This window comes from Orycteropus afer, unplaced genomic scaffold (assembly GCF_000298275.1).
Source record: "Orycteropus afer afer isolate SDZICR_OR568_19922 unplaced genomic scaffold, OryAfe1.0 scaffold00990, whole genome shotgun sequence".
In the NCBI taxonomy this organism is placed as follows: Eukaryota; Metazoa; Chordata; class Mammalia; order Tubulidentata; family Orycteropodidae; genus Orycteropus; species Orycteropus afer.
In genome coordinates, this window is record NW_006922577.1 from 47,952 (window position 1) to 61,239 (window position 13,288).

A 13,288-nucleotide genomic window follows, 5' to 3' on the forward strand; every position below is an offset into this window, starting at 1 on the left:
CACTGCCCAGCCACAGCGGCGCCCGGGGTTCACTGCCCAGCCACAGCGGCGCCCTCGGTTTACTGCACAGCTACATCAGCATCCCCCAAGTCATCATCAAAAGCCAGGAGGACAGGGCTTTGCACCAGGTTCAATCATTCTACAGCAGCGCTCCAAGTCTACTCCCCAACAACCAGCTCAGCATCTGCCAGCTGATCCTCAGCAGCCGGGAGGACAGGGCTCTGCACAAGGTTCAACCAGTCAAGCACAGGCTTTCACCATTGAGCAAGCTCTTCTTAATAACCTTCCCAAGTTACAGCATGTCGTGCCAGCCCAGACAGTTGTGTTGCCTCAGCTTCCCTCTGTCCAGAAGAAACCTCAGCGAAGCCTTCCGCAGCAGAGAGTCCAGATCCCCACTGACATCCCACAGCAGAAGCCACACATACAGCTGTTGAAAACCTTGCAGCGTCCAGTGTTTGTGACCGAGGCAGACAAGGAGGCAGGTCAGCCCCGTTGTCACCAGGGTACAGGCAGCCAGTCAGCAGGTAAGATGAAGACAGGTACAGCAACCATGCCAAATCCTGAGTCTTAAGTTATTTTCTTCCCTTTTGTTTCAAAACACAAGAACATCAGATCCAAAGGATTCTGAGTTTTTACTTTTTATTTTTAATGTGTTAGTATTTTATGTTGCTAGATGTACAAACTTTATACAACTCACACTATATGGTTCATTTAATTTTTTAAAATTGAAAACAGGTAAAGTATTTGGTTTGCCTAAATGATTGTTTTTATTTTTTTTTTAAATATATTAATAAACTTTATTTTCAGAGCAGTTTTAGGCTTACAGAAAACTGAGCCCATAATACAGAAAGTTCTCCTATAACCCTCTCTCCTCTGTTCACAGTTTCAGTTAACAACATTGTCCATTCCTTTAGCACACGTGTTACTTATTAATAACAAAAGCTCATAGTTTATACTGGGGTTCACACTTTGTGTTTTACAGTTCTATAGTCTTTGACAAATGCATAGTGTCATCACAGTGTCATATATAATAGTTTCACTGCCCTAAAATATCCCTGTGCTGTGTCTGTTCATCCCTTAACCAACCCACTGCCATCAAGTTGATTCTGACTCATAGCGGGCCCTCCCCGAAATCTCTGGCAACCACTAATCTTTTTACTATCTCTGTAGTTTTGACTTTCTGAGGATGTCTTACAGTTGGAATCATACAGTATGTACACTTTTCAGACTGGCTTCTTTCGCTTAGCAACATGAATATAAAGCTTCTCCATGAGGCTTAATAGCTCATTTCCTTTTGTTGTCGCTATGAGTCGGAATCAAGTCGATGGCAGTGAGTTTAGGTTGTTTTTGGTTTATAAGCATTCTTGTGCAGATTTTTGTGTGGATGTAAGTTTTCAACTTAGTTGGGTGAATACTTCGGAGTGTGATTTTTGGACTGTTTTGTCAGCCTGTGTTCAGCTTTGAATGAAACTGCCAGACTGTCTTCCACAGTGGCTGAGGCATTTTGCATTCCTACCAGCAATGAATAAGCGTTCTGGTTATTCCATATCTTCACATAATTTTGATGTGTTACAGTTTTGGAATTTTGCCCATCTGCTAGATGTGTAGTGATGTCATTGTTGTTTTAATTTGCAAATGGTTTCACTGTCTATAATATATATTGAAATGACCTAAGCAATGTAGAACTATCGTTCGGAAGAATATAGTTGGACTTTTTTTGTTGTTGTTGTTATAAAAGGATTGTGTATACTGTAATAAATAGAATTTTTACAAGTCTGATTTTTAAAAATTATTTTTAAATCTGCAGAAAAATGATGCTGGTTGCACTTAGATCGAGGTACATCAGAGACCTCCAATTGAGGCAGGTATGCTTGGTGACAGGTCCTTCCTTAAAAGATCCCAGCTGCATTTGGTGCCACCTGAAGAGCCCAGCACTTCTGCTCCCACCAGCCTTGAAAAGACCCCTCTGGAACATCTTGTCTTCTCTCTATTTGTAAAAGCATCTGCACTTTGTAGAACTCTAGCTTGTTTGCAAACAGTTAAACACCTGAACATTTGAAAATCCCTTTCAATTATATAGGAGCTCTGGTAGCATAGTGCCCAAAGCATTTGACTTCTAACCTAGAAGGCTGGTGGTTCAAACCCACCAGCCACTCCTCGGAAGGAAGGTTGGGCAATCCGCTTCCCTAGTGATACCTCCTCAGAAACCCAAGGAGGTGTCACTATGGATCGGATCCAACCCAATGGCAGTGAGTTTATTTGTTTGCTTTTCAAATGTTGGTGATCTGGTTAGATTCTAAAGTGCAGACCTTCTTTTTTTCTTTCATGTTCCTTCCCTTTGCTTATTCGCCATCAAATGTTCAGCAATTCCTACTCCCTGACTTTTTCTTTCCTTTTTCTTGTTTCACAAGAATTCAAAGATCCCTAAAACTCTCCGTGCCGATTATGTACTGTTGTATTACAACTTTGAAGAGCAACCATTCTACATAAAATATGTTTTTTCTAAGTTTCCTTGCATTTGTCTCTGTTTTAATTTGCCCTAAAGAAAAAGGAAATCTGGTCCAGCACTAAAGTGATTAGTGTAGAGACAGGTAACCAGTGATCATTCTTATCGATTCGCCCCACTATATTCATGTGCTGTTAAAGAAGGATTTCAAGCAACTTCAAGCAAACACATCACATTGCCAAGCAAGTGACACTGAGCCCATTAGAGTTTTATATAAGCCGTCCTGGAACCCTTGGGAATGGTGCCTGGACTTTTGAGAAATGAACCAGTTCAGTGAGCAAATTAAAGAGTTCACAATCGGCCTTAGGAGCCAACTAGAGACCTGAACTCAGGGTCTCCCATATTTGGTGTACGTCCTCTCTTTATGGTGCCCCATAACTAGTCCTTTCAAGTGCTACACGGAAATACCCACTGCACTTGCACTTGAATGATATGGCTCTCCCTTCCTAAGCAATCAAATCAGTCTGGCTTTGTTTCAGATTACCATTCGGTGGCCTTTGTTTATGACTTCCTCCAAGGGTGGTACTTGGATGCGACTGCCGCAGTGGTGAAGAGTAAGTGTGTCACCCTCAATATAAAATCCCAGACTGTATTTGTTCAAACAACTGCTGGCGGAGGATTGCCCATACACCTCACACTGTGTTGGGCCCTTGGTGGAAGGGGGGGACACAGATACCAAAGAAAAGTAAAATACTTCAGAGTATAGATCGCATCTGAACTTTGTCTCGTTTTATCCTTCAGCAGTTTAGCCTAGATTTGCAGCGTGAGAAACTCTTGATAGAAAGATGACTGTTATGTGAATAAATATGAGTGCACAATAGAGAATGGGAAATGCAAGATTCAAGATGTCCGTGGCTTATAACCATGCCACCCTCAGAGATAAGGATACCAGGAGGTGATGGAAGGTTCCAAGAGAAAAAATGTTGCCCAGCCTCTGAAGTCCAGGTATGTGTCTCTACACAGAGTTTATGCTTACTTAGAAGTGCTTGTTGTTAGTTGCCCTCTAGTGACCCCATGTGTGCAGAGTAGAACTGTGTTCCATAGAGTTTTCAAGGCTGTGGCCTTTTGGACGCAGATCACCAGGCCTTTCTCCCGAGGTGCCTCTGGGTGGCTTCGAACCAGCAGCCTTTCAGCTGGTAGTTAAAGGCTTCATGGTGTGCACCACCCAGGGAGTGGTAAAAGAAAAAGGCTGTCATTCAATTGTAGATTTTTATTTTGGGGAATCTAATTTTACAAAGAAACTTTTGTCTTAAAAGTATCAGAAACATCTTAGGTTCCTTACTGACAGGCTATCTCCAGGGTCCTGTACCCACTTCTCCCACCTCCCAACTGATAGCGATATTGTCCTTTGTCTTTGTTGAATGCTGGGTCCCCAACATATCACCAAGACCACCTGTTTATTAGACAAAGCTAAGTTTATTTTCACCAGTTGGGGGAGTACTACCTCGACTGAGTCTTAATAGCACTGCAGGTAGTTACATACTTTTCCCACAGAATATAATAAAGTAACCCATCACCAGGATTTATTTTTACACAAATAACACAAGCCTTCTATGTTTGTTTGCCTGCTGCATCATCCTCCCTGCAAGGTATTTTCATAGGCACTGTGATGCCTTTTTTTCCTTTTTTCACATGTTGCTGTATTTTATGTATATGGAAAGTATATTTAGCTGTTTAAATTACATTTTGAAAAAAAAACCCTAGGCTATAAAACATGGGATGTTTTCTCTCTGAGTTTTCACTATGTGCTAGGCACTGCTCTGTTTTACATGTTTCAACTCCCTTGGTCCTTATAAAATCCATATAAGAAAGGAGCAATTGTAGATGAGGAAACAAGGCCTTCAGAGGTTAAGGCTGAAGGTCACCTAGCTAAGAAGTGTCAGTGCCTGCATTAGCCACTCAAGCCTCGTGGGGTCAGAGACCATGTTCTTTACCTCACTGCTTTCTCCACTGCTTCACTGAGGGTCCGACACAGGCCAGTCCCCAGTGAGGTCCTGGAGAGACCCCATGGTATGGATGCAGTGACAGCAGTCTGGCATTGAAGTATATGTGGGTTTCGAGGGGGTCTAATAACTGACAGGGAGCTCTGGGGGCGTAATGCCTAAGGCATTTGATTGCTAACCAGAAGGCTGGAGATTCAAACCCACCAGCCACTCCTCGGAAGGAAGGTTGGCCAATCTGCTTCCGTCGTGATACTGCCTCGCAAACCCAAGGAGGGGTCGACTATGAATCGGATCTGACTCGATGGCAGTGAGAGTTTGGTTTAATAACTGGCATCTCTGCTGTTGTTTGGAACCAGTTGAGAGAGAGCAATCAATGTGTTATCTTTAAAATTGATGCTCATGTATTAATCCAAAACCCCCTGCTGTCGAGCTGATTCTGACTCACAGTGACCCTACAAGACAGAAATAGATTGTCACATGTTTCTCCTGTGGTGGGTTCAAACCACTGACCTTTTAGTTAGTAGCCCAACTGTTAATCACTGAGCTACCAGGGCTCCTTGCTCGGATATTACCAAAAAACAAACTCATTGCCGTTGAGTCAATTCCAGCTCATATCAACCCCTCCTTGGGTTTCCGAGGCGGTATTACTACAGAAGTAGATTGCCCAACCTTCCTTCTGAGGAGTGGCTGGTGGCTTTGAACCAGAAGGTTAGCCCTCAAGTGCCTTAGGCACTATGCTACCAGAGTTTCTTTACAAAGTCATTTGTTGTTGTGTGCCATGGAGTCGGATCCGACTCATAGCGGCCCCTCCTTGGGTTTCCGAGGCAGTATCACTACGGACGGACGTAGATCGCCCAACCTTCCTTCCGAGCACTGGCTGGTGGGTTTGAACTGCCAGCCTTCTCGTTAGCAGTCGAGTGCCTTAGGCACTATGCTACCAGAGCTCCTACAAAGTCATAGACACTGCTAATAATACTACTGTGGTTTGTTACCTATATTCAGGTTTATAGGAGATGTTATATTTCAGAGTTCAAAGGAGAAAAAGACATAAGTTGTTTTTTTCTTGTCCCCCCCCCCCCATTAAGTGCATGGATCTTCTAAAAAGCATGGATTCCTGGTTAAGAATCCTAGTTCTCATGGAAGCTCCTCCCTCTGGAAACAGAAGTGAATAATAATCATCACCCCCCAACAATGTATGTTAAATGAGCAAGACTACTGGTGATGACAAGAGTTGGCTTAAATTATACACAGGGGCCAGATTATTGAATGATTAGCACAGCAGCTTGGAGAAGAGTTGCTTACAAGGCCTGTTAACTCATTTAATCTTCAAAACAGTCCTGTTGGTGGCTAGTATCACTAACTCCATTTTCAGGTAAGGAAACTGAGAGGTTAAAGTAACTTGTCAGAGGTCACACATCTAGTCATTGTGGCAGGTCAGGGAGTTGCATCTAAGCCGTCTGTCTCTAGAATCCATGGTCTTAACCACTTAGCTGAAGTTGCTTACCAAGTTTAGAGGGCTAGTCTAGGAATGACTAGGGCTCGATATAACCACCACTTATAAAGTTGTTTCCATGGAAAATTAATTCTGAGTTCCAAAGAGTATAACCAAAAGAAAAACACCACAGGGTATCCTTGTAAATAAATCCTCGGGGGGCAACCCTTCTGTAAATTGGGACTTCCTCAATATAAAGATCAGGGATCCTTGAACATCCTGTAGTTGCCGGTTAACCACTGTACTGAAATAAGCAGAATTATCCAGAAGTGACGTCATTCTGGGTTGCCTGGACCACCAGGCAGCTGGGGCTGGAGCAGAGTGGGGGAAGGGGCCTTCCACTGAACTCAGCTTCCCCTGGGGCCAGTGGCTCCCTACTCACAGAAGAGCATATGACTTCTCATGGGCTGTCTTCATGGTCAAGAGCTGAGTTTGGGATTTCACTCTGCTTGCAAGCTACCAAGTGAGCCTGCCGGTTTCATGGATTCTAGCAGATGAACTGGGGCACCTGGGTCAGAGACAAGGACTTTATTACTCATGGTACAGCTGTCAGCATGAGCATGGTTGCGTCCGTTCCCCTTGCCTCCTAAGTGCCATGGGGGCACCACACAGGTGAGCCCAGGTGGGTGCTTGTCATAGCTAAGGAACCCTGAGTTGAGGAATTACCCATCTTTTAAAGGAGACTGCAACAAACCTGCCCCACTTTTATGAGAGAGAGAGAGAGAAAGAGAGTGAGATTATCTTTATTACAGTGGTTAATAAACAAATTTGCCCTCAGCTCCATAGGGCGACATTGTCTTTATCTGTCAGGGCTCTTCAATATACAAACATCCTTGAAAAGTTAGTCAGGAATAAAAGCTGTCAGTGCCTCTGCTTACGAGACTTGCAGAAACAGGAGAACCCATGGAGAATTGTCTCCCAACGACTTCAGATGCTGGCAGCCAGAACTCCCAGGCAACTCCTTCAAACAGCTGGCATCCAACTCCAGACTGCCTGGCACCCAGCAGCTTGTGTGTCCCTTCACTGATAAAGTTGTTTTCTTGTGCTCATTGTAGGACAGGGGAGGAATAAGGGTGCAGGGTCCCTCCACTGGGATGTAGACCCATGGTATGTATGCAGGAAAATGCTATGGTGCTGACACGCTTGTTGATGGGATGATGGAAGGAAGGTGACCCATGTCTTCTCTTGCAGCCCTGGCCTGCTAGGTTTTCCTTTCCCCCAGTAAATTGTACCCCTTAATTCAGTCCAAGCCCTAGTGCATAACTGGTGAGACCAGCCTTCCAGACTGGAAGATAGCTAAGGATTTCCCGAGGTGAAGAGGAGTAAGAACAAACGGAACAGGTACCCAGAAAAACAGAGTTGCTGGAGGAGACAGAAAATAGCTTCAACAAAGTAAATGTAGGATTTAAGGCAACTCAAGTACTGCATTAGGGTAATCAACTGCCCAAGTTTGTCTAGGACTGAGGGAGGTTCTGGGACACAGGACTCTCAGTGCTACAGCCAGGACAGTTCTGTCACCTTAGACATGCACATCTGCCCCCGACACATACACACATAAATGTTCTGTCACTGCATGCCATGAGTTCTAACTTAAGAAACAGTAGATGAAGTAGAGGAGAGAAAGGTCATTCCCCTATTGTGGCCAGAATTCGTCAGCTAGATGAAATTCTCAGCTAAGGCAAGGAGGAGGAAAAGCAAAAACCAAAGCCACTGCAGGTCAAGTCGGACCCGATTCATAGCAACCGCTCTTTGGGTTTCCAAGGCGGTATCAGTACGGAAGTAGATTGCCCAACCTTCCTTCCGAGGAGTGGCTGGTGGGTTTGAAGCACCAGCCTTCTGGTTAGCAGTCAAATGCCTTAAGCACACTGCCACTAGAGCTCCCTGAGGAGGAAGAGGAATTAAAATAGTCTAACCATTTCATTGGTTAGGTAGCTGCAAGGAACAAAATTGAATGTCAAGAGAAATAGTTGAGGGTCTTGTTTTTAAATAATAGTAACAAAATATGCAACTGATTATGAATACCAGAACATAACAGGTTGCCATTAAGAGAATGAAAACGTATGATGGAACTTCCCATTATCAAGGCAAAAAAAGCAAAAACAAAAAAATGGAATAACAACTTAATGAAACCCGTAAAAATTAAGGAAAGGGAAGAGAAGAAACATCAAAGTCAAATGATATACATAAATACAATATGAGAGGAATAAAATCAGGTATATCAGTCAGTTCAATAAAGATGAACGGGAGCAATTCTATGAAAAGATAGAGAATGTCAAGATGCCATTTCTGGGTTTTTTTTTTTAAATGGGAATATCATCTGGAAATGAAGAATTTAAGGGGAAAGAACTTCCACAGACTACATAGTGACATTATGTAATGACGAGGCACAGTTTTAATAAAAGAAGCAATTGGCATAAACTTGTATGTCCCAAACAGCATGGCAGCTCAATGTGTAAAGGAGAAAGCCTAGGCTTGAGTCCTAAAGGACACCAACATTTCCAGGTTGGAATAAGAAGAGGAAGCTCTAAAGGGAGACCAAAGGAGTAGAGGCAGAGCAGGAAGGTGGGAAGTGATCCCTTCTGCCCTGGGAATCCCAACCACTGTCCAGATAAAGAAGACCCCAGCAACAGGGATCAGACTGACTGTGCCCCCAGGGCCAGCTCCTGGGGGACCACAGGCCCTTCCCTTCAGGCAGGCTGACAAAGACTCAGCCCTTCTCATACAACCCTCCATTCTTCTGCATCTGCAATTCGTAACAAACAGATTGTGATTGCAATACACAGTGGAAAATTAGGTTCTTTTGTCTAAATGGGAGTTTGTAGGCTTGGAGTGTTAAGAAAGGAGCAGCTGCCCGATGTAGGGGTGACATTGTGGAACACACTAATATGTAGGAATAAGAAGAGGGTGCCCATTATTTCCTATTGAAAGAATGATTTAACTTCCTGAGACTTAAAAGTAAGCCCATGCTAAGACAATGTAGTATTTTTTACCCTGCAAACACCCCTTTTTCTCTGCTGTCGACTAATCATGAATCTATATTTATTGCCAAGTTTTAGTGGTACTTTTTGGGAGGTTTTTTTTTTTTCATATCTTTAGGAAAGACAACTTTCATATTGGCAGACACAAATCAAATCCCAGTTCTGTACCCTAATTCTGCAGAGTTTTTGTTTCTTGGTCATGCTGATCTGCCACAATTAGTAAATTTTCAAAACAGCACTCAATATACATCTTGATCACCTCAACACGCACACATAGGCGCTCTCTTTTTCTGGAGCAGGCAGTGAAGTATGAAAGAAAACTAATATACTGAACACAATACAGAAACGATCAAGATGCCACTTACTTTGGATTTCCACCTCTTCCTATTCAAATTTTTGTTGGTGTTTTCTGTTAATGAGCGTGTAGGAAATTGGGGCATGAGGATAAAATGTAACTGGCCTGATTTGAGGTTGAACAGGAGGAGGGAAGTTAAAGGGTAGTCGATGTCCCCAAACACCTTTTCCTGTGACTGCATTTTAAACTTTCTCCAAGGAGAACATGTGAAAATTGCTAACAGCATCTACTCAGGAATTTACCTGAAAAAGAAGTGAATACAGCCAAAATCTAGAGCCATGTGACCCAGCAGCATTGGCATCCCCTGGGACCCTGTTAGAAGTGCAGGCTCTCAGGCCCTACCCTGGACCTAGCGAATCCGAATCTGTGTCTTGACAGATCCCCAGTTAAGTTTGAGAAGTGCTGTGATGGTGAATCAGTAAAGAACACAGAGTCCCAGGGCTTGATGACATAGAGTGCAGCCTGGGCCTTTGTATTTTTACCAAGTTCCCTAGGTGATCCTGATCCCAGAAATTTGAGAACCATTTCACTACAGCTGTGCTAATGCTGTAGCTAACAGCCACATGTGCTAATTTAAATTTAAATTCATTCAAATTAAAAATCCAATCACTGACCACATTTCAGAGCCCCTAGAAGCCTTGGTGGTATACTTGGCTGCTAAACAAAAAGTTGTGATTCAAACCCCCTAGATGCTCTGTGGGAGAAAGATGTGCCAGTCTGTTTCCTTAAAGATTACAGCTGTGGAAACCCTATGGGGCAGTTCTACTCTGTCCTACAGGATCGCTAGGAGTTGGAATCCACTGATGGGCAATGGGTTAGGTTTTGGAGTGGGAAAAATGGTTAAGTGCTGAGCTCCTAACGGAAAGGTTGGCGATTTAAACCCACTCAGAGGTGCCTCAGAAGGAAGGCCTGGCAGTCAACCTCCAAAAGATTACAGCCATGAAAACTTTTACAGAGCACAGTTCTGCCCTGACAAAGATGGGATCTCCATGAGTCAGAACCAACTTGACAGCAACTGATTTCCTCCCTTCTTCATTTATTTTTTAAATATATATTTATTTATTTATATTTTTATAGTGTTCTCTCCCCTCCCCTGCCACCCCAGGTAACCAACAAAGAAAGTTTCCTTCCATATATAAACCTTTCTTTGACTTTTTACAATAATGAACAAATACAATATTTGTCCTTCTGTGATTGACTTACTTCACTCAGCATAATATCCTCCGAGTTCATCCACATTATGCGGTGTTTTGTAGACTCTACATTATTCTTTAGGGTTGCATAGTATTCCATTGTGTGTACATACCACAGTTTGGTTATCCATTCATCTGTTGATGGGCACCTAGGTTTTTTCAATCTTTTTGCTGTTGTAAATAGTGCTGCAGTGAACATGGGTGTGCATATATCTGTTCTTTTCCTGGCTGTCACTTCTTTAGGATATATACCTAGGACAACAACTGATTTTTTTTAACCACATGTCAGTGCTCCGTAGCCACATATGGCTAATGGCGACCATATTGGACAGCACAAATCCAGAACATTTCATCATGGCAGAAAAGTCTGTTGGACAGCACTGGTCTCAATTGATTCTCAGTCTTTGCTGCACATTAGATTCACTGGACATAGTTTTTTGTTTGTTTGGTTGGTTTAAATTTTAATACAGAACACTTCTGATTTTAGCCCTCATCATACAGGCATTTTATCTTAATAGAAACTTGGCCCAGTGTTTTCTAGTAAGTCCACCATTAGGAAAACCAAGATCTGGTTCTTGATAAAACCTCACATACTTCATGTTTAGAAGATCAGGTGAGATATCGTCATTTAACTTTGCTGAAATGCAGGCTGTGGTGCCAGGTTCTACATAGGAAACTTCATGGATGTGATATTTCTTCATTTTTCCTTTTGTTCATTTTCAAGATCACATAAAAACACGACAAAAATTTTTGAAAGATTTCACACACCATTATACCATTTCTCTAACCCGATCATTTTTGTTTGGAGACATTACTCCCTGACCCTTCTATACTTGCATGTAGAACTTGATTTTTTGTAGGCCACCCAGCCTGACTGTTCAATAGGTACACAACAATTATAAAACTGTCTTTCTGGACCAGCTCCCCCCAACCCCTTGCAGAATATACAGAAATATTAGCTCCAAATGCCTGCCTTCTGGCTCCTTGGTGGAGGGGTTTTTTTATTTGTCCCACATATATTTTTGTACAGACATAATGTATCTTCTTCAGCTTTTGCTCCTATGGTGACAGTGGTGCCTCCAGGTATCCAGGTTGCTATTGTGATATCCTTTACTGCTGCTGAGTCATAGATGTGCCACCATTTCACACTCTAAGAATCTCCAAGAGTCACCCAACTAGGTTATTTCCATAGAAATAATCTTTATGGAGATTTTCATGGTAGGCCATTTTTATTTGCCTTAAATTTCCTTGGAAGATTTACTTAACTACACCAAAGCATCCTTCTGATTAACCATTCCCTGCCCAAGTGTGTGCATTTGGTCTCTCCCTCCCCTTGGGGTTAGTATGGAGTAGCCCGTATTCCTAAAGGGGTGCAATCCTAGAGGTGGGAGAGAGGCAGCGGCCTTACCTGGCTGGTCATTGCCCTTACCGGGGCTGGGACTAGGATGAGACAAGTGAGGCACTCATTCTCAGGGTCATGCATACGCAGGGTTGAATCTTTACTTAAACCCTTGAGATTTTTTTCATAATGGATTTTTTGCCTTAATTTTGACTTTTAAAAATATTTCATCAATATGTTTTTTATCTTGATTACTGATTTTTTTGGCACCCTGTTAATTTTTTTTTCAGTGTTCCCTCTCCTCCCCTCCCATCCCAGGTAACCAACAAAGAAAGTTTCCTTCCATATATAAACCTTTCCTTGACTTTTTACAATAATGAACTAATAACAATATTTCTCCTTCTGTGATTGACTTATTTCACTGAGCATAATGTCCTCCAAGTTCATGCACGTTATGAAGTATTTTGAAGAGTCTACATTAGTCTTTAGTGCTTCATAATATTGCATTGTGTGTATGTCACCCTGTTAAATTTTGGGCAAGTGCCTCTCTCCCCTCACCATAGTCCCAAACCCTGGTTCTTTTCATCAAGTTTCTCTTTCTTTCATGCATGTAGACCCTTTGTAGGCCCACACTTCAAGCCATCAAGTCATACCTATTCTGTATCCTTCTTGGGTACCAAGGCCAGGCCCTAAGCTACACGTCAACCACTGCTACCAAGTTGTAATCACATGGTTCACCATTTTTTATATCATGGTCAATTTTCATAAACAGTTGTCTCATAAAGAATTTTTCATTTTTCTAGGTTGCCTTAATTGCCTCATTTGATGCAGTAAACTACTTAATTATTCCTATACTTAACTATTATTAGACATTTAGGTTAGTTTCAATTTCTCACTATAGCAGTGAAACAAAGAAGAAAAAGATTTTATTTAGAACTATTCTAAGGAGGCTGACGTATCAGTGAAACAATAAATCTCTACATAGACTGCTTCCTTCGTGGGATGGGGGGAGAGGTTGGGTGGGGCGGGGAGGGGTGGGGGGTGATAATGAGGCCTTGACCAGGTAGTTGGTGATTAGCAGAGCCCATTGCAGAATCTTTAGATTTGCAAAGGAGCTGAGTGTTGGGGTAGAAATAAATTGTTCTGCATAATAAAGGGGGGTGGCTTGTGGTTGTTGGGGTTTTTGATTTAGGTTTTTTGTTTCGTTTTCTTCCTAGTGGCCTCCAGAGAAGAAAGAAGGTCAAGCAACTTGACAGAAAGCTGGAGTCCAAGTTGGAAGAAATAGAGGAAGGAGATTTTTAAAAGAGGGATGTATGATATTGAATTGAAGGTATCCAACTGTGGGGCTGCAGTGTAGATCATTTGCTGCTTCCTCCCTCCAGTAAAAGTCTACCACAATGTAAAAGGCTGGCTCAGAGACATGCAGAGCTAATTATTAGTATGTTATTTTATATGTGGCACAGTGGTTAAGGGCTTAGCTGC

The 13,288-nt window shown here is 42.5% G+C and overlaps 1 protein-coding gene across 1 annotated transcript in view; it reads left to right on the plus strand.

The window, feature by feature from the left end:
- The window catches only part of LOC103212513 (transcription factor SPT20 homolog), a 4,738-nt gene extending 3,554 nt beyond the window's left edge, over positions 1–1,184 (plus strand). Inside the window, exons 2-3 of the mRNA XM_042783378.1 lie at positions 142–524; positions 1,171–1,184. Coding sequence (XP_042639312.1) covers positions 142–524; positions 1,171–1,184 — 397 coding nt within the window. The remainder of the gene's footprint in view (positions 1–141; positions 525–1,170) is intronic.
- Positions 1,185–13,288: the final 12,104 nt, after the last annotated feature.